Here is a 27,967-nt window from a genome sequence, read left to right as displayed (position 1 = left end):
GCATTTTTTTCTCTGAATACTCATTTCACATTTCTGGTCTTTTTAATGTAGATGTGCAAAAAGCGTGTCTATGGTATTTGTCAGAGATGATAATTACATTCATTTCAAAAACATAATTCAGGACCACTTAAGTGCTATTTCAAGAGGACTAGATGAAAGGCCGATTGGACTTACGTCGGCATTTCTTGCAGCATTTCCCTTCAATGTGCACAGGAAGATATTCTGCAGAGCAGTTTGCAGGTGGGCAGAAAATTCTTCGGCACTCCACCACACCATTCTGTGTGTAAAACATTCGAAACAAAGGTAGGAAATTCATTAAGCTGCAGTGAGCAAAAAAACTTTTTATTTATGAACTATTTAATTTTTCCTTAAGTATATTCGCTTCACCAATTTACATATAATAAATATTATCAACCAATTACTTCTGGAATATTCTTTGTTGAGAATAAATTCAACCTGAAATAGTATACTGTTCCAGTAGTACAGTTTGATCAACACAGGCCAGCAATGATTCACCTATTCTCAGAAAGCACAATTTACTGATCACCTGGCTTGACAGCAGAGTAGTTATGGCCAGGTGTTAATGTTTGAATTATGAGAGTGTTCACAAATAAGGTGAAAATTGTAGTAAATACGGTCTCTGGGTGCACTGGAACTCAACACTGAACAATTACAGCAGCAAGAAGAAATCAACTTTTTATTGATACAGTACCATTAATAAAACAACATAGTGTACAACAGATGTATTTGTAAACGGATTACAAAAGAACAGAACATGGCTCATGACAAATATGAATCTACAACGGGCATCTAGCACTACAGAACATATGCGACTCCTGCACTCAGGATTACTTTCTAAGGTTAAAGCTCAATATTTCCACAGACTGTTTACTTTATAAATAACTTAATTTCACCCTACCTTACAGGCACAGTTTCTGCAGTTTTCAGGTTCAACCCAAAGCTCCTTATCCCTGTAGACCACTCCACTGACCCTGCACGTTTTTTCACAGTGGCAGCTCTCAAGCTGATTCAGCCTTGTTTCTGCATAATTTAACTTGGGGGAAAAAAAATGAAAATAAAATTGGTGCAGGGTCTACACACACAATAGATGTGAGCATTTTATTACTGAAAAACAGGTGCAAAATGCGTCATTCTACTGCATCATATCGTATATACATCTGCATCACACCTACAGTGTGCAATCACTGCTGTAGAAGTACTGCAGGGTAATGCTTTTGATGCACAGCTGAGATTATAGTCCTAAAAAATGGGACATTCTCCTAACAATGGCTTTGTGATCTTGGCATCATGCTGTCCTTTTCACATCGGCAAGCAACAAAGTATTCCAAACCAGGATGGCAAAATTTGGAGTGGAGCGTCTCCCAGTCAAACTACTACAGATAAGCAGCACAGCTGTGGCATAGAATTGACATAGAATTCCCTTTAGAGATTGCTTTCTTTAGTGCAAGAGAGTCTACAGCTAAAAGGCAAATTAAATAATCACATTATAAGCTAAAGGTTACACACATTTAAGCATAACCAGATTTAAACCTAAACTTGACAGCACGACATCCATGATTACACTTTATCCTATTCTAAAATAAATGTATGCAGAAATTAAAACAACATTTTTTTTATCATAATCACATAAATAACATTCAGTTTCACTACTATGCTTAAGCTTGTAAAAACACAGAGGGAGAGAACTGATGGAAGCTCTCATATGAAAATTTTTCTTCTGAGGATATTTCAAAGGTAATAATGCTTAAGAGTCAAAGCTTACGGGTTGTAATTTCACTGCTGATGAGTCATTTAGACTGAGAGGCCAGTGGGGGATATCCATGTTCTCAAACGCTTCTTGAAAATGTTGTTAGTTTTCTTCATGAAACAGCTTGTACCGACTGCTGACACTATTTATTGACTTTGTAATTAAATCTATCCTGTGGCTTCACATCAAGGTAATATGAAGCATGCACATTTACTAAATTTGTTGAAATGGTTGCCATTTGTGTTAGAAACTACTCTCCATACTTCATTTGTTGTTTTATTTTCATATGTTTCTTTATTGTATTGAGTGCAAACTACAAAAGCTGTAAAGGCATCTAGCTCTCTGGTAATCCATTCACAATAGGACAGGTAAGAATGAAAAAACAGTGATTATGCATCTTTTCCATTTGTAAAGCAAGTCAGAATTATTTTTTTACAAGGTTTACAGCATTATACTGTAGATTTAGATATTTAGATATATGAATACTATAACAAGATGTTGGTTTTTTGCATTTTTAGAAAGCTTCTGAAAGCCTTGAATGAAAAGAATGTTTTTCTAAACACTTTTTTTTTCTTTTCATACTCAATCAAAATCTAGAACAACACCTCAAGTTTCTCCTCTCATTCTTTCATTTACTATGTACAGTAAAAGATCCTGTATGTGTGTGAAAGGAAAACCCAATAGAGTAGGCTGACTCTTAAATACGAGTTTTTCTTTCTTTTTCCCCCCCCACTCTACCACTGTCCACTAAATGACACAGAAATGCCTGTTTTTTCAAGCAAACTCCAGCCCCCTGTGGTGTATATTTATTCTTGCTACTTTGGGCATTTTCCCCCGCAAGGGCAATGCTGTGAACACAAAACAATATCATTGGCTCCTGCTGTGACCTCTTGCCTTCATGCATTAATAATTCATGCTTAGAACAACTTCTTCTTGACACTTCCTATACAGTGGTGGCTGTGACACACATGTTCATGCATTCATTTTCAGGACTACTAATGCTGCTTTACAGAAACACCTCTTCATGTAAAGGACCTTAAAGATGCATCAAGTGACAAAAGTACAGTGGAAAACAGCTCCTTTCTACACTGCCTTCTCTCTACTATCACTGATGCCTACAATAACACCCACACTGGCAAATCACTTTAATTTGTTTCACTGCCAGTTAAAACAGAAGTGGTATACTGTACCTTTAAAGGTTCCTCCAATTTAAATGTCTGAAAAATGTATATGATTTATTCTCCATACTCCACACAGAACAAGCTATATAAATAGCAGAGACTCCACAACACCTGTTAATAGTCTCCTGCTGTGCCATTCCTGGAGTCCTGTAGTGCTTCAGAAGAAACCCATTCACGTGCCTCCTCAATGCTTCATATCTGCCCACCTCTGTAGTGATGCAACTTGGGATTTATTTTAACCACAATAATTAAAAATTCAAATCTAAAAGATAGCAACTTGCTAAGACCCAGTTTCACATCTATGTAGCATTCATTACTAAACCACAAATGGGTATAGCAGCAAAGCATTAGCTGGATTCCATATTTAGTCATGAATGCATGACCTGACGCTAACTGCACACACCTTGTTTGACAAGCTATTAAGCTATGGCTTACAAAATCAGTTTATACAGTAAAATTGTTTTAATAGGAAATTTAGTCTGCAATATAACCGAAAAGTACACTTATTGAACTAAATCTCACTACTGCAAGATAAATCATTGATCTTGGTGACGTATGACAGTATTAAAATTTAAAAAAGAAATATAGCTCTCATTCGGGTGTGTGACATGAAGGGTTATTTTGTAGGCAATATAGGACACCATTACATTTCTAACAGATCCAGAATGAAACATCAAGTGCTGAGAATTCTAATATTGCAAAGAGAGGGGAGAAATTAGAAAAATATTAAAGATACAACTGTCTTAACTAGTGGTTAGTACAAATGGGGCTGAGAGAGCTCATTCTGGTCAGGATCTTCTCAGTTTCAGGACTTACAGGGCATCTCTACGCCTGAGGTACTATCAGCGATGACCACATCCCTCTACCAGTTGATGTCAGTTCTCCTGCAGGTGCAGGTGCAGGAGAACTCACAAAGTGAACAGCTGAGGGTGGTCATGTTTTAAGCAGAAAGCGCCCTGACTTTCCCTGTGTTGGTTCTGAGGGTTGATGTGGTGTGTTCTGTTGATTAACAGCTGATTATTCAAAAACGGGGTGATTATTCTCTTTTTTAAAAAAAAGGTCCAATTATTTAAAATGAAAAGAAAAAAATAGTATAGTAGAATCTGCTCTACTGTGTGAAAAGGGGTCAAGATAAATTTACTCTTTGCAAGGAGACAGCTGTTTTGTGTGACATTTCAGAATAACTGAAAGGAAGGGGTAACCATTGTCAAAAATAATGAATATGCAATGATCCCATCTAAAAACACTCATTCACAGTAACACTAGAGATCGACTGGGGCTCAGATTATAAAAACCACCTCAAAATGATTAAACACCGAGCATTACAAGAAGATGTACTGTACTTTGTGTTTGTTTTCTTGAGTGTTCTCCGGAAAATGGCCTTTTTTGTAGGAAATTTCAGTTCATTTCAATTTCATTTCAAACATTTGGCGAACAGTGCTGCAAATTCCCTACAGTAGGAACAGATCTTTATGATCAAACTTCACTTCTTCTCTGCTTGGGATCGCACCACAGTGCAGAGTGTCATCACAGCTTCAGATGACTGTCTAATTTCCCCTGAAGTCCCAGGAGGAAAAGCAAATATGTAAATTATGCCTGTGCAACACAGTAAGCAAAAAATGACATGAAAGGGTCACTACACAAGAAAGGTTTTTTTGTAACCTACTCACTTTTACAGTCATTTTAGCCAGCAGCTCCTGAAGATCCATGATACCTTGCACGAGGCTCAGGAAATCACTACACGTTGGGCAGGCTCAATAGGAGAAGACAAAGACATGAATGAATGAAGATTTTCTGAAGCTTAAAAAAAAAAAGAAAATTACACATAACTGAAGCAGAGCCACAGATGACCAGCATCAGGATAAAGGAAATGACCAACAGCATTTTTTTTTATTGTACCAGAACAGAATCGCCTCCTGGTGCCCCCTTTTTATATTCCATTGCAATTCTTATCCTTTCACTATGAATAGAAACTCTCAAAAATGGCTAAACAAATTGCTAGGAAACCGTAATTGTACTATTTTATAGCACCATAAAATATCTTATCTTCTTAACTCTTTAATTTGTCTCATTCAATCAATCAATCAGTATGGAAAGCCTATATAAATTGATAATAAACCGGAAAACACTCTCCCGTCATCAGAAAATGAGTTCCAAATTCAGGCATGACTTCAACTCAAAATGAGCAAAGAAAGTTAATTAGGATTTATCATCACCCATTTCATGATTTCTTTTAATTGTTATTCTTTGTTTGCCACCCAACTGTTCTGAACTATATGACACAGACAGAATAATACCCACGACATAATGAGTACCCACCCTTATCAACTGTGATTTCATCTTGGCAGAATGAAGAAAAAAAACTCAGGCAAGGCTCCAACTTGCTTAGAATTCAGCTACTGAAGTCCTTATATGAAGAACTGCCAACCTTTATTATTTGTGACTTGTACTAGCTCCCCGAATCCCAAAGTACCACAAAAAGGATTCTGACAATACTGTTTTGCATAGTTTGGCAGTTAGTGTGAAGTTATAAGATTAGACATCTGTAGATACAGCCCTTCTGCTCAAGTTTGTTTTTCTGTTTCCAGCTAATTTGGCTTATGCACTTACAACACAATGCCATTCCATGACACAAGTTATCTGCAGAAATACACAGAGGGATTTGAACAGTGTACTAAAATACAAATGTACTGTATCTGGTTGAAAAAAAGTACACAGTGGGCTAAATAAGTTTATACAATCTATGTGATGTACAGAAATGTCTAAGGATAAGCTTTTTGTTTGTTAAACTATAAATACAAACAAAAATATTATCTAATTTCTAATCTTCATTAGAAAATATATCTTCCATTATATACTGTTGCTAACGCCATCATATCTATAGCCTAATAGAAAATGTAAAGGGCTTCTGCCATTTTTTCAGCACCACCTGAAAGTGCTCTGTCCCGATAATTTCCAGAAATTAGATCCTCACAATGCCAAGGCAGTGTACTCTACAGTTGTGCTGTACTAAACAGTGTACTTCCTCTCACTCCCAGCCCCCGGCTGTCTGTAAGTAAGAGGTGTTGGAAAAGAGGGTGTTATGGGGGTAATATGTCAGTAAAAACAGAACTGCAAGCTTGGCTTCCCAGACACACACATTGCCTTTATAGTGTTAATTTCACATTATCATATCAAATTAAGTTACATTTTTGAATATTTTTTCCCTTTTATTCTTTCAGAAATCAATGTCTACATTCTGTGAATTTCTTCTAACAACATATTAATTTTCCAAAGTCCATCTTACTCATATCACAAAAGGCAGGTGCACATTAAACCACATTTACTGTAGTACTCAATTGGCATGTAGGTGCGTGAAATGGTTTTTATATAAGCAAGACAGTTAAAAATTAGTTCCATAGCTACTGCCCTACACAATTTGATTGAATATAAAAAGGAAGATAACCAATTTTGCTGGCAAATTTCCCTTGTGTGGTTGATGATGTTCTTAAGCTGATTGCTGTCAAATGCCGTAAGATTAAGGTTCTTCTGATGTTGCAGTTCTCTGAATTGTAGGCCTGATTTGGATTAGTTATTTTATCTACAGTATAAAAGCCATTTATATTCTATAACACATGCCACAATAAGTTCTAAAAAAGGGGAAAAATGTATTGTGTTGTAACCCTTATTATTTTCGGTCTCCCAAGTAATCATGCCACAATTAGCAGAGGAGGTTCAGACTGTTTTCTAAATGTGTAACAACTCAGAAAAGAAGTTGCTTTGAACTTCTGTTGCTACCTAAACCAGTGGTATTAGCCATTGTTTCAGGCACTAACATATCTGTCCTTTTTACTTCCATGAAGATGAGATACTCTATGTATATGCAGCATACTGCATCATTCAGAAATTGTTTTACTTTTCAAACACAAAAGGCAAGTTACATGTCTTTAGCACACAGACAAAACCCCTTGAGACGACCACACTGACACATTGGTAGTGCTAGAAGTACTGGAAAACCCATTGTACTTACTGCGATTCAGATTTGGACACTGTGTTATATATCCATTTGGAGCAAAAATCATTTTCACATCTTGAATAGTACCCTGGGTGGAAAAAGAAAGTTGTTTTTTGCATGCATCTTAGTTTCACACTGTTACACTTAGTGATTAATTCCTAACACATTATCACTTCAAATATTTGCCTTGATAGTTACTCTCTAAAGGTACCTGCAGAGCAGAAGTTTCCCACCTCCATCTCTGACTATTAACACTGCAGATTTTAATAAAACAGGATGTGAATATATCAGACTGATCTATGTAAAAACTGATAGGATCCTCTTTTAACCCCCTTATACTCCAGACTGTAGCATCTTACTGAAAGAGAAGGAAGTAAAAAAAAGTAATTGTGATTTGTGTCATTGTGAATAGTGATTTTACTATTACAATTTCAAATTTTAAAAAGTGTTTGAAGTTTAATTAACTAATCATCCTGTTAATTGTCTTTATTAACTACAGTACATGCCACTTTTTACAAAATTTAAATTTTGCTGCTCCCTTCATTATTACTGGGAAACTGAATGAATGACACATACTGTACAGCATGTTAAGACAGTGCAGGGGAACAGAAGATTAAATCAGAAAAACAAGGAATCTGCTCAAGTGGGAAACCTGTACAAGAACACTTCTATCCAGAAGACAAATGCCAGATTATGTTTCTAGAAATGGAAGGTCAAGCTCTTGAAATAGTCAGCAGCTTTTCACAGACATGTAGCATTATTCTGAATTCTAAACCAGTACTTAAATTAATTTATCTCACTGTATTGGGCAGTTTTTGTACTATTGGTATTGTTGAATGCGATATTCTAACACTAATTGAAGACAAAATACATTTTCCACAGCTCTAAAAAATAAACAATTGGTTATGATTAGTCCTCAGATCCTGAATGATTAGTACTTGAATATCAAAATCACATTTTATATGTTATGCAAATCAAAGTAAAGAACACTATCACCACTTATGTATAATAATAGAAAAGTAGAAAATCAGTTTTTATGCATTTACTGGGGAAAATAAAATCAATCACAGACCACAAAGCATTATGATATTTATTATACATCCTGTTGCTATGCATATAATTATGCAATTATGACAACTTAGAACTGAAACCAATTATGCATGTGATATGTATAAATTTAATTTTACTGAATATTTCAAACAAACATTGTTCCATTTTGATAATAAGACCATCTGTGGTATTAAGTAAAAAACAACAACAAAATTAAAAACAAACTGTTTATTTTGTTAAACAGTTATGAATGGAGATAATTGAGAAAAAATATGACCACTACAGTTCTAGAAATTGTAATCCCTTGCAACTTCCCGTCCCCTCAAAATATCACAAAACAGCCTAATTTATATGGAAAGACTTTTATAACATGCACATTAAATGGACATGTACAGTACATATACAGTATATGGCATTGTGTTAGCTTGAACAATATCATAAAAATTATCATCTCAATATGAGAGCATAGTCCTTTAGGAAACCTTAAAAAATAATTAATGCTAAACAAGGTAATAACTGCTAGGGATTTCGAGCACAGCAATGTTCTCTTGATAATAAAAAGACATCCCACAGATAATTGTCAAATCTGGTTGCAGAAACAAAGAAGTCTGAGGACTTTTCAAGAGCTTTGAACAGAACACAACAAAAGAATCATAGACATACAGAAATGACTCCACATATGGGCTTGGACATCAAGTGATTATCATATCATTTTAATTCCAAGTATGCCATCTAGTACTTGCTATCTTATAATAAATCACTACAAAGCCATGGAATGCCATTCCCCTAAGTACACACATCCTAGATTAACTTACTAGTTCTGACTTGCATTTAAACTATAGATCTCAGACAAAACTTAAATCTAGTTCCAGATTTCTTTAAAAAGATTTGCTCTCTGAGGACACAAATAAATACATTTTTTGTGCTTATTGGAAATTCTATAGCGATTATGAGTGCCTCTGTATAAACAACAGGCATTGTAAACAGCACAAATTTAATCACACTTATGGGGAAATTGCTGTAATTTCTCTCAAAGCTGTAATTATGAAGCATTCAAAAATGACAATACATACCGCTCTTTTCCGCTCTTAACTATGTTTTGGCTACTGCATAGCAAGCTACAAGAGATTTCTGAGAAAAAATTCCAAAGAAAACAAAATGAAACATGAAACGGTCATTACCACCTATATAGAGTTTTTTGGGGAAATTAGAATTTCATGAATAATCTTCACCTTGAAGAACATTCACAAGAAACTGAAATAAAACATGTTGATCAAGGTACTATAGATTAAAACAAACAACTCAAAGGAAAGTGTGGATAGGGCACTGGAATTGAAACTGAAAGCTTTGGGTTCAGAGCCTGAATGGGGCACTGTTGTGCCCTCAAGTTAGATGGCTTCACACAGCTGGCTTCAGTAAACAACACTGCTGTGTAAATGGGTACAAACAATTTGCTTGTTTAAAAGTGCCTGCCAAAAAATTCATATTGGGATTCTAGGAGTACGAAACAAGCAACATCATCCATGTTGTTGATGTACAGTACAGTAGATACCCTGGCTTTTTTCAAGGAGTGGCTGGATGAGATCCTCAGATCAATGAATTACAAGTTATCAGATGGGCAGAATGGCCTCCTCTGGCTTGCAACCTTGTTTATTTGATGTTCTTATGAAACAAAGGAAAGTACACATGACCCCCAGGAGAGCATAGTGCTTATCCTGGTTTCAGCAGCATTAAGCCACCAGAGCATGACTCCTGCTCCCCTACATGGGATGCTGGTCCATCTTGCAACACAAGTTCGAACTTGCAATCTGAGCAGTGAGCCTTGCTCAAAGATACTACAGGCATTTCGCTGGCAGAGACCTGAGCCTAACTACTACTATATACACTGATACCTAGAAGGACGGAGCAAGCACTGCTAATATTGGAGGATTAAGATACTGTTTTCCTCTTAATTCATGTGGATTGGAATTAGCCTTTGACATGCTCTCTCAAAAACAACTTGTTGGAGATACACTGACCATGAATTCAATTTTCTGTAAAATGACCAGTCAAAATGCCTCCTGTGGCTCCTTTGTAACACTCACGTGGAGCTTGTCTGCAAGACAAATATCTCGGCAATGAAAGTGAACACGTTAAAAAAAAGAACTGCCAACAATGTGAATAAATAACTTTTGTTCAAACTACACCAAACTTAAAATTTTTGCAACTATTCTGAGAGAGTCTGGGGAAGAAATCAACACTGCACTATTTCACAAGAAGCCTGGGTTTGCGGCAGCATCAGTGAACCCAATTAACAATCTTCCACAGCCACTTATTCCTTCACGGCTAAAGCTCTTCCATTTCATCACGCCTGCTCAACTCTGGGAGGTCTGCTGCAGCACAGCCACAGACTGGAGCTCTCTTTCAAATCGATATCAGCTAACCTACAGCTTGCCCTCTCTCAGCTTAGTGGCCTAATCATTTCACAGCCTCCCGTCAGCCTCATTTGAAACAGAATTATTTGGAGCACAATACTGCTTGTTTCTGAAAGAGATTTATTTATTCAGCCCAGCGCAAAGTTAAAATGAATAAAAAATGGATATTTGCAAGTGAATGTTCTAAAATTAGGAATGTCAAACTTTCTATACTCCTTACTCAAATTGAAAAAGTGGTTTTGGTCAATCAGATTTACTTTACGTTTTAAAACTTTCAAATCAGAATAAAGGAAGTATGAGAGCTACATTCCCCTATCCCACCCTGAGGAAACAGCAATGGTTAATTAGCACAGCTTTACTGTTAGAAACTATGTACCAGCAAAGGAGGGCTGTGGTCTTCATCCTGAAACAGGCAATGTTGGAACCACTGACTTCATTATTTACACTGCAAACCCCACAGATAAACTGATGGAATGATGGTTCTCACTGACAACACTGCTAGCTGACAGGAGCCCACAAAGTCCCAAATGGGTTCACATTTCCTTGGTAGGCAGAGGATACCTCCATCATACTCGGGCTCACTCAAGCTTGACACCATGTGGGCAAGTATATACCAGCATTTGGTCAATCCTGGACACAAATTAAAATATGTACTTATGTCAGACTAGTAAGGCCAACAATACAGGGTTCTCCCTACACATTTACTGGCTGGCACCTTTTGGGAGCCCCAGCTTGTTGTATTCTATTACAGTATGCCAACAAGAACACATGAGATAAACTACCAATTCACAATAGCTGCAGCTGCATGCAAATACAAATACACTAGCTGCATTTATTATACTTACTTTTTAGTTTCCTCTAACTATGTGCCTCTGCAATACAGCCAATGAATGCAGTTTATATACATTCGATATATCACAAACACCTTCACATGTAGACAGAATCAAGACTGTTCCTTTCTTTTATAAATAATCCGATTGTATATTGAAAAACTGAAAGGGTGAAGCGTGTTAGTTGTGTTGACCAAATGAAAGACAAAAGGCCATTTCACGTAACCAAGGTGAGGAGAAAAGCACCAAACTCATTACACTTTGAAGCGGAAAGATATTTGTTGGAGTGAAGCATTTGCTTTTTTTTTTTTATTGCCATGGTATCAACTCACTGAAGGAACCATAAAGAAGCCACAAGTGGTGAAATGTGGCAGTAAAAGTAAAAAAAAAAAGTTTTAAACAGAAAATGTTTGGTCATTAGCACAGTGAAGGATGTCACTATGAATTCTCATTTTACGGATACCGCGAGTCGATTGGCCAGGATGGATTCTTTTATTGTGTCTGTTTTTAAGAAAGCAATATGAAAATGAGCCAGTATAGAGTTCAGGGAAAGATATAGCACAAGGTCTTGAAGAAATACAAAAAGAAAGACATTCTAAAAGAAGTAATCTGAACGCCTGAACACCCAGTCATATCTACAGTATATAAACACAGAAGAAATAAGAATTGGCGTATTTTGATTTACTGCATGAATGAAGTTTGCTAAGCAAACATACAGTGGCTTCGAAACATCCTTGTACATTTCTAGCACACCTGTTCTAGCACCTGAAGAAGGCTCCACGGCCGAAACAGTGTGTTTTCTCTCTTCTTTTTTCAGCATGGAATAAACCTATTACTTGTTCCTTTGCAGCCTACGCATGCTGACACAGCTACCCACCTGAACTACTACATTTCTAGCACAGATGTGTTGGAGCCACTGTAGAATGGGTCTTATACCATATTCTAAAGCATTGAGAAATAAGATTTTACAACAAAAAGCTCTATTTTTTTAAGGCAAATGTCTCTGACCTCCATGGAAAAATTTAATATAAGATTGTTTAACTCCAGTCTACCATTTTCCAATCATAGCAGCAGCACAGAGGAAGGCATTCAGCATTTACTTGGATAGTCTGGGAGCAAATTAAATGCCGTCTCCTGTTGTAAATGATTAATTTACCTTATTTTGAAAATGCTAGTTCTGCATTTCTACAGTGTGCTTTCCTTTGAGTGAGACAGCCAGACACAGTATGCAGTTAGGATGGAGAAAACTAGAACAAAAATTTAGTAGTGATAGAGAAAGCAGAGGGGCATCTTATTCTGAAAGCCAATTAAACCAATTCCAAGGAAAGAGGCTTCATGTATTCAGTTTTGTGCCAGTTTACATACTCTTGATGTTTTTATCGTAATGATAAATGGCAAGGGATTGTGAACAGAATATAATGCATAAAATGTTTTTTTGTTAAAAAAAGCAAGCTATGGCTTAATGTCAGATTAAAATATATGGTTCAGAAGCATATCTCCTACTGCAGCCCTAGCAAGTATTTGAATTTTTTTTTAAATGACAAAATTCTGTGCTACAGAAAAGCAATACATTTCCCAGGCTAAGCTTCTACCTTTGTTCTTTTCTCTTTTCTTGGTCAAAATCCTTATCAATTAATTGGTGAGCTCCTTTTCCTTTGAAACCTATGTATTTAATGTGCCATAGCAAACGATGATCAGTGTAGTCATTCATTTTTAAGAGTTTTATATTTGGTATTTTTTCCCCACACGACTGGGTATAATTAATTGTTATAGTCTTTACATTCTGTGCTACCTCTTTCTTTCTTCTTACTGGCCTGGGGCTGGCTATTAGTTGTGAAAGCTTGTTTCAGAAAAAGGCAAATCAACCCCACTTGGGTCTACTGGTTCCAACTCTAGGTTTATAAGAAATCACTCTGTAATAACTTCCTTTGTGGGAACAAAGGTGAGACTGGTTCACCTTTTCTCAAATTTCCAAAAGATAACTGTATGTAAGGTGATAATAAAGTAAGTCTGCTTCTTCAAAAAGGGGTATCATGAAAACAGCACTGTCGAACAAACTAATTGGAAGTACTGTACATTCAAAAGACAGTGAAACAAAATAGAGGCCAGGGGCCTCTGCACTTGCTTAATTTAGCCACCTATTGTGTCTGGGATTGGATGCATACTATATCCTCTGGAAAAAGCCACTGATGTTAGACCCCCTTCTGCTCTCTATCACCATTATCAATAGAAACATTGCTCCATTGTTCCTTTCATTTTAATTTCATTGCACCACACAGCATAGTTTTTGTGATCCAGTACGTTTATTACAAATAGATCAACTACTGTCATAAGAGCCCTGTCCTTAATTACAGTTAATGAAATGCAGATAATATCCCGAAGCATGAAAGCATAGTATACAGGATTGGTACCATATACCGTACAATAGTTGTTTTTTCAGCACAAAGGAACTGAATTTGCTTCCTTCATGCCAAAAAACAGACGCCTTGTGTTATATTAACCTACTCCTCCTCTTACCTTAAATAGCCCATGTTTTTGATTGTGCTGGCCAAGCCATATCGCGCTCCCTGGCACTAGATCAGTTTCTGGTGGGGCTATGACCCGTTCATAAATCCTGCAAATGACAGAAAAAAAACTATTAGCTCACTGAAAAAAACTTTATCAAAAATGTCAACACTAATCTTACCAATATGTTAAGGCATTCCATTTAAAAAAAATACGTCACTGAAATGACAAGTGCCAAAAGCCTCAGTCAACTATTCCTTTCCTACCCTTTTTTGGTGAAGGTCCTTTCAAGGTTAGGTTATATTGCCTTAATATATAATGGGAATGCCCACACAGTATTTCTTTTTTGCCTTGTTTATGCAGCAGCTAGAATGCTTTTTTCTTTGTATAAACTTATTGGAATCTGACAATCCTTTGCAAAAATGTATAGAAATTGGTAAGAGAAGCCAGGCTACAAATGGTTTTCCAGACAGATTCAAAGCCTCATTGTCTTAAAAGTCGAACTTCACACAGTCTATGCCTGTGGCATGACCTGTGTGCAGCTCTTGAAGATGGTGTTAATTGAAACAGGAAAAAAAATATGCACATGCGTGTATGGTAATGAGCTTTCAGAGGACAACCCTCACTTGGGCATTATGTAATAAAGGAACAATTGTCTTTATAGAAGACTTTGAATTGTGGGAGGCTGTGCATAAACTTAATATCTCAAGGTCACACACTGACAGGAGAGTCCCAAGCTGTACCCAGTGCCCAGCCTCCAGAAGCCACACGCAGCAGCCTTGGATCTGAATTCTAATCCCCAACACAGAGTCTCTCTTCGACAGCTTCTGTGATTTGAGACCACAAACTGAGATGCCAATTAGGCTGGTAATTCTGCAATGGCGACATTTGTGCTTTTGGACCTTGAGCTTGAGACTATCAAAGCTCATTTTGCAAACTGGCAACAAACAGAGATTTTGCTTAATTCAGTCTGTGTCGCATTTTACAACAGAGGTCCTAGAGATGTAAAACCTCAAACTCTCCATTGTTAAAGCAAACAAGAACACAACTTAGTCCCTTGTGAAAGCAACAGAGCAACAGAGAAGTTGATTTCTTATTTATTCCTTGTTTTTTCAATGGGTACATTGGGAATGCAGTATTCAGTTTTAATTTCTGCTGGAAGGATGCGGTAAAGATGAAAAACAACAGTAACACTGAATGATACATGTGTTCAAAACTCATACAGGACCAAAGAAGTAATCTTAAGACTAATGACAATGTGCTTAAAAACATTGCAGTTACACTAAGTCATAAGAAATATTAAAGTGTTGTGGGGGGTACGTTAGTCTTACCTAGGACTAATTTGTCGGTCAGCATGTAGCTGAGGAATGTTTCACATTCAGAATACTCTACACAGTTAAATTTATAATTGGGAAAACATTGCTTTTCGGAACTAAAACACATACAGTATCACAAATAGCAAATAATAAAAAGAAAAAAGTCACAGGAGAAAAAAAAACTGTACAAAGGAACACTGCAAAGCAATTGAATAGTTCCTGAGGGGCAAAATAAATCTTCAGCTGTGCTTTCAACTATCCACAGGAAAAACACTTAAACCTGAAGGTAAGTGTGTATGCGCATATGTGGGGTTTTTGAGTGTGACAGGTTTTGGCATAATCAAAAGTGATTATGACCTCAGGCTGTGATAAATCAATTGAATAAACACAGCAATGCAATAGTCTGGCATTTATTTTATAGGGTTCAAACAATATTTGAAATGCAGAGAACCTGACCGTAAACAGTAAAACTATAAAACAAAAAGGTGAGGAAAAAGGATCAGCCAGCAAAAGCTGAGGTATCATCAAAAGGTGCTGAAGGTCAAAAAAAGGGAGTGTGTTAAAAAGAGCAGCATTAACAGGGTTTCATGGAAGTTACTGATGTTCAAAGCAACAACATTTTTAACATTTTTATCACATTTTATGAGCACAAGCTTCCTCAAAACTGTACTAACATTTTGTTTAGAAGAAGAAAAAATAATTGCAGCGATTTACCCACAGCATTAAGCAACAGAACACATTTGCATTCTGTCATATCTGCTTAAAAAATGTAAGTTAAAGATTGCCTTCTAATTCTAAATGGCAATAAGACAGGTTTGTACTGTGAAACCACTGTAACTCTCATATTCATCTGTTCATCTCTTGAGAAAATTCTTGACTCCAGGTTACCTGATCCTGTTGGCAGATCAAATCTTAATTCATCTTATTAATTTGGTATGACTTTATGAAGGACTGCTTGAGATAGCTCACTGTGAGTTAACGGCCTGTGTAGAGCTAATGGGTGAGTTATGTACAAGCACTGCCATTGCTGGCATAATTGTTGACCCTTTTAGAATGCGCCTATAAATAACTTTTCTACTGGTTCTTTCATTGAAAAATACCAGCATAACAGCATGTTTTATGAAACCAGTATCAAAATTGTGCTTTCTAATGCTAGACCTCAGTCTTTTTCAGAGTTCCAAGTCATTCTGCTGCAAGTTGTTAAACAATTTACCTTATATGCTCCTTTGAAATTGTCTGACACTCCTCTCTTTGCTGTGTACTCCATTCAACATGACACCCAATCATTCAGATGGGCTTTTAATGTAACTACTTTGTAACTACTACTTTTTCCCCAAAAATAACTCATTAAGTTAAAAACTTACTTATGTTTCAAAATAGGATGTTGCAGAAAATAAATTAGCAATGTAATTTAACTCATAAGTTAAATCTGAATGCCAAGAGCACTGTGAAAAATGCAGTATATGCTCAACTGACAATTAATTGCCCAAAATAAGTATTTGAAATAATTTTTAAGAAGAGTTTGCAACTCTAAGTGTTGAAATGTTTGCAAAGTTCCACAGCTTTCCATGCCTAATGGCATTCAAAATCCTCTGTGGAGTTTGTCTACAATTCAACACTTCATCTTTACATAGCCTCTGTAACCTAATCCTCTATCCTAATTACTAATTTGCACCTTCAGCATGATGCCAAAAGAAAAACAAGACTCTTTGCTAGCAACACTACTGTCTAAGCAGACGCTAATGAGGAAAGAAGACCATGTCTGTCCCTTCAATACAGTACTTATGAACAAGTGAGTTAAATTATTTCTCTTACGCACTTCAAATAAAAAAAATCTAAATGTACAAGATATGAATTTCTATAAACAAAATAAATTTTAAAAGCAAAACAATTTTACAATTACAATTATAAGAAGCTGTACTACATTTTGTTCATTTGCAAACAGTTTGTACACATTTGAGAAGTTTAGAGCTTACCAGTAGTAATTTATTATAATAATATAACTTGGCTGGAGCTCTGTGAGTCTTTTGTCTCTCCACTCTCTATAATGCTATTCAAATAAGTCTTTTCTGTATACAGTATACTTACTCTGAGCCCCCTGTGTGATCTACTTTAAGTTCAATTACAAGGAAATAAGATGTCATTAACAAGATATTCTGAAACAAGACTACAGAGAATGCAGAATGCAATAGATACAGAATCAGCAGTTATGTCATATAAAAGAGTGTCATACTGAGTTCAACTATTCAGAGAAAATTTAAAGCAATTAGGCTGGCTCTGCAAAATCAGATCTATGGTCACAATTTATGCTCAGTTTGTATAACAAAATTCATGTATTCCACTTCTCCAAAGTGTTCAATTCACATTAATAATTAATCTGCAGTAACAATTACAACTGATAACTATTAAAAAATATTTTCCTGAAATTCCTCCCGAACAAGCCAACTCAAATACATTTTACAAATTTATCTCTAATGACAGAGCTATTATACAGTACATCTCAGTGGCCACATGTGGAATGCATGCCATCACAAAATCCTACAGTATATCCAAACAATACAGAATAAGCAAAATCTTAACACTAAAAACATTTCAAACATTCCATCTACCCTTTAGTATCTGTTGCTATAGAAACACTATCTCTCTGGTGTCTTCCAGGTTCAAGGCTGGAAGAGCATTATAGGTCTTCCGGTCAGAATCAGAAGACAAAAAAATGACGAAGGAGCAGGCTCTCCTACTATCCCACAGGGGACAGAAGATGTGACCATTAAATGATGCACATGGCCACATTAATAGAGGTTATTCGAATGTCTAAGATCAGATACACAGTACATACCTAAGTACTTAGCATTAATGAGAATAAGGAACAGCAATACTTTGCCAACAGGATAAATTAATTTGTCTAATCCAAATCGGCCTACCTACAGTAATTACAATACGACTGCAGTATATATGCCCAATTTAGAATGTAATAATATATGTTAGGTATCTAAAAATCAAAGAGCATGCAGACTAAAAAACACCTTAAATGATTATCCCAAAGGATAAAAAAACTGCAGACATTGTGATGAGAATCACACAGGTACATCTCACTGTGCTGCTACAATCCTAACATGAAAGCTGAGATCTTGGCTTGTCAGGAAATGCAAAAATGTGTAAGCACAACTGCTGTAAATTGTTTTATAAGCATTAGCTTTTTTGCAGTTGGATACAGTTTGCAATACTAAAAGATAACTGCAGACGTTATTATAGTGCTTTCAAACTTTTCCCCTCCAGTTAATGGAGCCCCATCAATCCTGTTTTCAAATCCAATTATCTGATAACAGACTGGCACAGGCCTAACACAATAAGGTACAGCTATAAGGATGATTTGTTTTTTTTAAATATTTTCTTAATTTTAATATATGTTCACAAACAAAGTTTGCAAGCTAAGTCATGATTTCAGGAGGGAATGTGCTAATCATGCAAACAGATGGCAATCATTTAGATTTGTTTTTGTCTTCCTTCTCCATAAACATAATAATGTACCCAAATCCTTGTCACTTTACAATTTTTATCATATCTTCAGTGCTTAAATTTGCATTTTCAATCAAAAAACCTGCTTCATACATGAATAGCCCTCTGAAGCATCCAAAACAAAGCAATAAAAATAAATGGAAATGTTATCCAAAATTATGCCACCACCGTTCAGTATTCTTTAAGACTCAGTTTGTCCCAGTAGCGTCACTATCCTGCAGCCTGATCTTGTCAGATCTGAACTGAGATCGATTTCTTTTTCATCTACTGATAAGGTTCATCAGCCAAAAAAAAGACATGTCTTGGCAATGACATTTGGCAGCTGCTCAGGAGCCCAGAAACTAAGCAAGGCTGGACCTGCTCAGTACTGGGATGGGAGAACTCCAAGGGCCTCCTCACACCTGAACTGCTGATGTTCAGGTTGTTGCAACATGGTATTTGTAAAGCAGTGGAACTGGGGGACAAAAGTTGTTCACTAATTTCACTTAATCCAGCCTTCACATACTTCTGGCACAGAAGTGTTGCTCTCTTGATATACAGTACAGAGCATATTGGTTCCTGTCTTGATTTTCACCAACGTTGACATTCATCAAAATAAATCACCTCTTCAGCTGTGCCCTATAAGCTTTTTTCACTAATGAGACAATTTATTAGGCAAAAGTCACTAAAGAGCATCATAGTCGTGGGTGATCAATCAATCAAAATGATGCCTAAAACAAAATAATAGCAAACATTTTAAATACAACAAAATGTCAATCAAAATCTTTTGATTCTAAGCCTTTACATACAAGAAACAGCTTTTAGGCTCCCTGATCCAAGAGCAAGCTATCACTGTTAATTACGGGAAAATGAATTAATTATCTCTGACCATTTCACAATGGAAAAAACAGACCCAACAAACCAGGAGTAGACAACCATTTTTTCTGGTTTTCATTCCAGCTCGGATGTCTTAATGCCTTAACTGAATCAATTATCATTGGATCGGAAGTCAAACAAGCTGCAATTACAGGTCTTGATCAGGTGCTGATTGAAAGGTGCCTCTAAAACCTCTAGGACCCAGGCATCAGAGGACCACGATTGCTTCCCATTGCTTTTAAAAGTTATCAGATTCACTTAAAACTCATTAGACTGACCAGTGACATATCATATTGTATGTAATATGTAATAATAAAATGTATGAAATAATAAAGACCAGCCACTTCTATCCCACTGCAATACGCATCCTCAACAGTTAACTGCAGTGACTCAATACACATCTGCACTACACACTTTTTACATAGTCTACCTTTTTTTGGTCTCACTACTATATATTTATTTTTCCACAACATATTTATTGTTCACGTTGTCTACATTGTGTGGCATTGTCTGTTGTAGAGAATATGTCCCAAGAGATCAGCGCAATTAAGAATTCCAATGTACAGTATGTGTACATACAGTATGGCGATAAACTCCTCTACTCTACTATTGATTGGGACTACTGTATATAAAAATTGTTCTAGCTACAGAAGAGTCTTATACCTGCAATATTTTTCTGCCAGTCCATCATAACAGTTTCGTTACCAAAGAAAACGCCCAGGGGGTATGATGTAACATGCATTAACAGGATGTCGGCTCAAACTGTTCAAGCCTGCAGACACTGGTCTCGTTGGAATGGATTAGTGGGTACTCTGGCCAACAGGGGACCACAACTACACAGTCCTTTAGGACTTTCTTTTCCTAGCTGGGGAAGACCAGTCATGAAAAAAAGACTCACCACACGAAGCCCTAAGTCAAAGTAGGTCTGGTCCTATGTAGCACAAACCTCTGTGCAAGAAGCACAGAGGATTTCCAACAATGACGTGAGTGTATCACATCTGATACACCCAGGACACCGCAATTGTGGTGATTTCCTAGGGATTTATGTTATTCTTTCTTTCAAGAACTACTTTTATACTAGTAGGTTTAAGGCATCTCCAGAAGGGAGCATGTTTCTTTGAAGTAAGGGTGGGTAGATCTTGAAATGGCAATGAAAAAAAAAATCAACAGACCTAGGAAACATATATTCTAAAAAAAAAACCACTAATAACTAGGTGTGACGAGACCCTGGTGAACAGCTCCAAGCTGACCTGAATCTCTTTAAAGAGACTTTCACAGGAACTAAATCGATAAAAGAAAAGGCTTTCAATTTAACATTTATTGACATTTAAACTTCTCCTTCATTAGGCTGTATAATGAAGAAGGGTAATTACTACCATAGTGATTGGTGAAGCTTTGCAAGCATACTTTCTTTTTTTGCAGTGACGCTTCATATTGATTGAAAACAAGAATAGCACAAATATGTACAGCTTACTCTGAGGATCAAAATACAGTTTTAAAAAACTGCTTTTCCAAATGTAGGAATTGAACACAAGAACACATTTGAATATTTGCACAAAGTGTTGAAGGGCTTTTTTCAATCTACTGCTTTTTCCATCATCTAGCACAACTTTTTTATGAACTATTGGGACTTTGTGAGCTCTATACTACCAGAGAATATATATACATACAAGTAGGGACAGTAACAAAAATGTTGTGGACACTGTATTAAACAGTTTTTTTGCCCAGATTTAGAAGGTTTTATCCGGATATTTCAAGTGCACTTGAAGCCTCGTCACTACACCGTGAGTACAGAATGCACTAAGTGAATAACAAATGTAACAGCGAAGCTTTTATTATTACAGAAGCCGAGTTCTAGAGTGCGTAATTTAGTAACTAAAGTAACTTAGTTTCATATTCAATTGCACATACCGCAAGCCTGTTCAATGATAAACTTTCATTTAGATGCAAATGCAAAAGTCAGTCCTTACCAGTGCCAGTGCAGCTCATCAGGCTGGAGTGCCTCCTGGTTTCTGCAGCATTAACCAGACTAGAGAGCAAGTGAATAGGACACTGGTCCATCACAGGGATGACCCCGAAGCAGTGCCAGTCCCCACTTACACAGCAACTGGGGTACAGTGCCTCCCTCAAGGCACAGCAGCAGTGTCTGCAGTGGGGACTCAAACCCACAACCTGGCAGTCATGATTCCATATCCATTATGCTGCTGTATGCTGCCTCCACCAAATATGTGACAAGAAAATCCAGAAGGCTAACAGTAGAAAAAAAGTGGTGTTGTTTTTTTACTAACCAGTTAAAAATGATCAGATCTGGGCTCAATGGAGCCAAATCAGGTGATTAGTACTAAAGCAGTAACTTGGGAGAAAGACTGAAGAATTCGCTTCCAGTCAGCCTCCCATTTGCAGTGACAGGAAAGATCACATGAAAACAGGTGCTGTAACTCTGAAGTTTAAGGGGATGGAAGCTGTACTCGCATAACCACATGAAATAAAGCATTCAAGCATTTGATGAAAATACAATTCAATATTAAGAACTTTAAATCACATGGTGAAATTGTCATTCTAACACTAATGCGAGGGTACAGCAAGCATTATTTTTATTGCTCACATTCAGGTTTTTATGTTCTAGTATTTATTACTTTTTAAAATGTATGGAACTTACATAATGATGATACAAACAACAATAAATCGTCATCAAAATTACACAAATAAGTCAACGTACATCTGTAAATGCTAAAACACAGCATTGAATCTGCCCAGAAAAAAAGTGTATTAATGTACTTACAGCAACCATAATCATATAGCATTTCTATACCTCCTCATTAGATGTTTTACTGTAGTGTCCTCTCATCCTACCAGTTGAACATGCATGGCATTTATAAAGATTGTTTTGGGAATATTATCAATAAACATACCGTTCTGAGGTTTAGAATAAAAAATAATAAAAGCCTGTGGTTTAGCTGCTTCAAGCTGTTAATTTTAATTTAGCAAAATAATCCATTTTGGTGCCCTAAGAATTCCACTACTTGCCTTTCCTGCAGACAAATTACAAATAAGCACAGATGCCATTAGAAGTTTTAAAAAGACATTTCAACCTCTGTTCTCTAACCTCTTAAACAGCTCTAAAAGATTCCAGACCTGCTCTTATTCTGCTTTTTACAAAGGAGGTGAGAAGTTAGATCCAACTCCTATAGACCTACAGTATATTGTATTTCTAGGCTCATGGGAAGATATGTTAACAAACAGTTTTTTAAGCAGCAACTGTACTTTCTGATATGCAACTTGGTTTTATATGCAATTCTGGGCACGGATGAATACCAACAGCTTTGAAAGTTCTCAAAGGCATTGCAAAGCTCTCGATATAAGTGACACCTGTTAAATCTCTCATTATACCCTGTTTCAAGTGCTGGCTCAATGAGATGATCTCCTCAATAACAATGGAGAGGATTTGTTTCCATAGGACGAGCACTCAGATCTGAGGTACCTTTCTTGACTATTCTGAAAAATAAAATTGTACTTAGTTTTGTAATTTCCCCTGATTGTTTTGACTTTATAAGAAAATTGTAAAAAGGTGTAAGCACATTGCTGCTTTTTTTCCCCCCCATTGTCTGGCTTTTTTTAATTTTGTTCATTTTTCAAAACTTCTTAAATGAAATACTTAAAATTAAAATCAGCATTTTCAGCTATATAGCTTTATAGTTTGTCTACATTTTTGATATTTTAGATCATTCCATTTGTCCTAAAAGAATGAGGAATTTTAGTTGTGATATACCACTATACAGTAGGTCTTCAGAACTACTAACAAGACTGTGAGGTGTGTAATTTCTAACAGATTGGTTTCACAGCCTCTCCCAGTTAGTAAGGGAATCCTGCATTGTAATACCCAAGGTTCTACTCTATTCTCTGTCAGTGTTAATCATATTGCTTAAGCATTAGGCTCTCAAAACCAGCTTTACATTGAGACACACCACCTTATACTCAACTGTCTTGATATCCCATATCACAGTCATCACTATGATCTTCATTCTTTGATTCAATCACTCTATATACTATACGAATACGTAAGCTTAAATTATATATAAAGATATTTAATTGGGAAACTACCTTTTTACAAATTGATTGCAGTTCTCTTTAAATCCTACAATTTAAAATGTAGTACCTTTTGGCCTCCCAAGGGCAACTACCAATCCCAGATGCACGTCAGTTCAATTTGCTGCTGCCAATGACTGGAACAATCTGCAGAGTAAGCTGAAGCTATCTGCCATCGTATCTGACTGTGTTTTTAGTTGTATGATTAAATCCTTTCTATCTGACACATGCACTTGTTAACACTGCCATGTCCAGTTATGCTGTGTCCTGTTATGTTTTTTTTGTTATTGATGGTCCTTTTCTTTTTTTCCCCGTTTGCCTGCTGTGTTACACTGGTGTAAACCTCAGCTGTCTTTTAATAAAGAATCATCATCATCATCACCACCGTCATTATTGTATACCTAAATTCTAAGAGATGCTGCCTCATTAGAAAGTAAATAACGTGATGGATGCATTTGCTCAGCATCTAAAATGTATAATTACCTCATGGACCTACAATGTGGTTGTGAGAACTGAACTCAGCTGGAGCATGTAGTACAGCTCTTCACACTCAAAATGAAATCCTAATGGAGATTGGAGTCTAGATCCCATGTTGGATCAGTGCTTGGTCCAAATGTACTGTGAATGCGGTGTGTTTGCTTCCCACTGTTATTCTCATATTGCAAATTCCACACAAACCAGCATTCAAACAGACCAGCTTCTTGTTCTTCTAAGTGCTAAGCGACGGCTTCTTGTGTTCACAGAAAAAAAAGAAGAGAGAAACTGGAAGCAAATTAAAAGGTTTAAAAGAATTTAGGGTACGTGGCTCTACAGCACAGACATGATGATAATAGGAAATTTGAGCAAATCTTTACTTTCTCAGAAGAGATTACTATATGATCAGCTGTTTTTTTTCCAGTTGTTAGGTTAAGATCAGGGGAAAAAAGCACTGTCCAGTATGATTTTGAGGATGCAAGGGTGTGCAAGACCTATGCATTTTGCAGATAAGAAAAAAATAAATTCAATTTTTGTTTCATTCTGGGGATGAGAACGCAGGCATGTTCAAACTTCCAGCTATGAGCTTTTAGCAGATTAAAACATTACTGTATATTTACTTTAGATGTGAATTTTGATTATGACGGGCACAGTAATTACTTAGAGAAACCACATTTAATCATGCTGAGCCCAAAGGCCAGTACTGACTTTAAAGATTTTCTAGTAATCCGCCTCACTACAGGCAAAATGCTCGTCCCACTTTTCTTCCCTCCTCTGAATGCTGTTTATCCAGGGAAACGTACACACAATAATAACAACACTTCCAATACTTGTTGGAGAGGAAAATTGGATTAAATTTGTCAGCATTGCTATGTTTCCTGAGGATATCATGAATTTACTTCTGCATAATTTAAATCCTGCATTATCCATCACTCTGATCTGATTAATTACCTTCTTCATATCTGTCCAAAGTATTACTCTACCACACTTTCCACCCCCCAGGATATTAATTATAAAAAAAAACTCTTTCCCACATACTGCAGGTTGCATCCAATTCTAATCCACATTGTCTTTGTACTGCCCTCATTTCTTTTCTTTTTATTTAATGCTTTTGTCATCCATTCTCTGCAAAGTGACCCACTCAGTTAGTGCTTTGTCTATCACTGCTTAACAGCTTTTGTTCCATTTGACACTGTATTACCTGGCAATAACCAAAAGTTTTTCGCATCCATATTCTACCGCTGAGTGAAAAAGGAAAACGTAGAGCAGTCATCTTTCTTCTTTCCCTCCCCCAATGAGTCAAAGAAAAGCAAGTTTTAATCTTCCTAGGCATTGCTGGGCGTTTGGCTCGAAGGTTGCTGAAACAATACTGTGCCCCACGAGAGCCCCGGTAATGATCACAAGCATCAGCGAGCGACGTGACAAAAGGATAACGATATCTGATGCTTTGCATGTCAGCTACAAAGATGAAAAAAAGTATTCTAGAGTTTCACAAATCGTATTTCATTTATATGCTCCTCATTGAGATTGGGATGACTGAATCCCTGTCAGTTTTTAAATCACACCTTAAAACCTACATTTCCCACTGGCATTTTTATAGTCATACTTGTACAGCATATAACGTGTATTGTATCCATTGTTATGATTTTATCAATGTTAATATTTAATCCTGTTTTCTCTTTTTATATTAAACATTAAGATGTATAAAATGCATTCTATTATTTTTCTGTTTCTAACAATCTTATAAAGCAATGTACTATACAAACAGCAGCATTTTCAGGGCCTCTCATGAAGAAACATCTTCAGAGGCAGAAATGGGTTAAAACATCATTGCATCTCTTGCACAGCTATTTCAATTCCCCTCTGAAAGCAGGAATGTCATGGCTTTAAAACACATCACATTTAATTTGCATAGTATTGTCCTTCAGAATACCTTGCAACAGAGTATTCATGTAGGCATTGCAACTGAAGGAGTAGGTGTACATGAAGAATAGTAATTCAGTTTAATGAAATCCACCAGCCCTGCCTTGCAGTTTATGCACTTAATGTTCATTTTGTTCCATTACATTATTAACATTTCTTCAAAGGGCATAATACAAGTAAAGAGAAAAAAATCCACAGCAAATTTAATCGATTTTGTCTGGTTGAAATCCTGCGAGCTGTCAGTGGGGAATGTCATGTGCAAAAATTAATTTAAAAAAACATGCATAATCAAAAAAACATTTCTTACTTTGCAATAATTTGGTTTATCAAATTAATTGAAAAATTCAGCCATTTTATATACAAATTAAAAACGCACAGATTAAAATACAAAATAGCAAAATATTGTACCAATTATTAAAATTCAAAACTTAAAAATTTCTGGATTGTGTAGAGTAGTAAATACCCTACTGGTTTAATACCCTATGTGTGACCTATTTCAGCTGGTTTCAGCTCTTGTCCATGTAGATTTAAAGACATGTGACAAAATATGGAACATATGGAAGCTACAGAGGGTGTCTATTATAGGACTAGACACGATACAGTCTTTACCCTCTATAACAAGGGTCTCCATCCCGGGTCCTGGAGAGTAACAGTCCAGGAGAGCTTATAGATATCCTATAACCAGCATTTTATGAAGGCCTGGGATAAGTTAACTATGATAAATCAAACAAGTGGTGTGTTTAAGTAATTTAGAGATCATTTTGAGCAAAAGTGAGAATGCCCTTCACCTTCCCAGGATAGGTGTTTCTGTTGTTTAAGGAATTGATCAATAAATGTTTTAATAAGTGTTCCTAATCTTTATAAAAAGCCTTAAGGGTAAACTATAAGAAAAACTGGACTGGGGCTCTCCAGGAACAGGCTTGGAGATCCTTGATCTATAACATTTCCTATTTAATTGCTATAGTTCAAGGAGTCCATCACTGTGGGAAACTAAATTTTCCAGTTGGCCACGGCTGATTAAGGCCAATGGAATATTTGCCCTGAGTTGTCAATGAACAGCTGTGCTCAGAATATGTGTGAGAGACTAGGTTTTATTTTTAGAGACTAGATTGTTATGCTGTGCGTCACCTGAAGGACACACGAAGAAGGTTCAACAGTTAACACACTGTTCTTTAGTTCTACTTTTCAGCATGTAATTAACCTTTACGTGTTTCCTTTCAAACTTCTATCTACCTTTTGGTGCACTGGACACCAGATTCAAATTTTAATATGTAAACATGCATCTGGGGTGGTAACATTATCTTATCAGTATAGGATGAGTGCACCCCCCCAGGCAGCTTGATCAAAGCTTTACCAAATTATAAAAGTATAACGAACTAGGTTCATTAGCATCGCTAATACTACATATCATCGTGGCAAAGTCAAATATAATGGCTTGGGGTGTACACTTGCTCTCTTCACCCTAAATAAAGGTTAAAATGTATAATTTGTTGCTTCACAATCTTTAAAACAGATATTGTACGTTTCTCAAGAATAAGCTTTCAGCTTTTAATTCAATTTGACTTATTGTGTATGATTAGAATAATTGAGCTTTTTTGTTGCAGTGTCAAAATGACAAGTACATCTAAAATCTTCTCCTACTTGGCATTTGTCAAATGAGAAACCCTTTCTAACACTTTTTCCTTTTGTAAAATTTGCATATAATGAATCCTTTGAGGACAGACCTTGGAAAGACCTATTTATAAATTCAATTTCCAGTAAAGTGGTTTGTTTGCCAGAGAATAGTGCGAATGGAAAGAGTTCAGCCTTATCATTACCATTCTTCTGCATCCCCCTGGCAAAGTTCTGCATCTCAAATCTCATTTTACCCCATTTGTAATCTGCCACACTATCCAGAAAATCAGATTTGGCTAGCGACAATCCACACCAATCATCCATCAGTGTACCTTCATTGATTATTTTAAAAAAGCACAGGCCTCCTTTAAACTAAAAGCATGCCCTTTTAATGCATGTTCAATTATTGCTTTCACCAATTTATCTTTAACTGAAATGTTT

General features: G+C 36.3%; 1 protein-coding gene across 1 annotated transcript in view; it reads right to left on the bottom strand.

Annotated features, from left to right (window-relative positions):
- The window catches only part of LOC148819555 (protein kinase C-binding protein NELL1-like), a 164,859-nt gene that overhangs the window by 103,992 nt on the left and 32,900 nt on the right, over positions 1–27,967 (bottom strand). The window contains exons 5-9 of the mRNA XM_088934521.1: positions 13,755–13,851; positions 6,959–7,031; positions 4,620–4,702; positions 920–1,054; positions 175–277 (exon numbers count right to left, since the gene is read on the bottom strand). Coding sequence (XP_088790647.1) covers positions 175–277; positions 920–1,054; positions 4,620–4,702; positions 6,959–7,031; positions 13,755–13,851 — 491 coding nt within the window. The remainder of the gene's footprint in view (positions 1–174; positions 278–919; positions 1,055–4,619; positions 4,703–6,958; positions 7,032–13,754; positions 13,852–27,967) is intronic.

The sequence above is a fragment of the Atractosteus spatula genome, chromosome 16 (genome assembly GCF_055471065.1).
Source record: "Atractosteus spatula isolate fAtrSpa1 chromosome 16, fAtrSpa1.hap1, whole genome shotgun sequence".
NCBI classification, from domain to species: Eukaryota; Metazoa; Chordata; class Actinopteri; order Semionotiformes; family Lepisosteidae; genus Atractosteus; species Atractosteus spatula.
The sequence above is the reverse complement of the archived record's forward strand: the minus strand, read 5'-3'. Positions and strand labels throughout refer to the sequence as shown.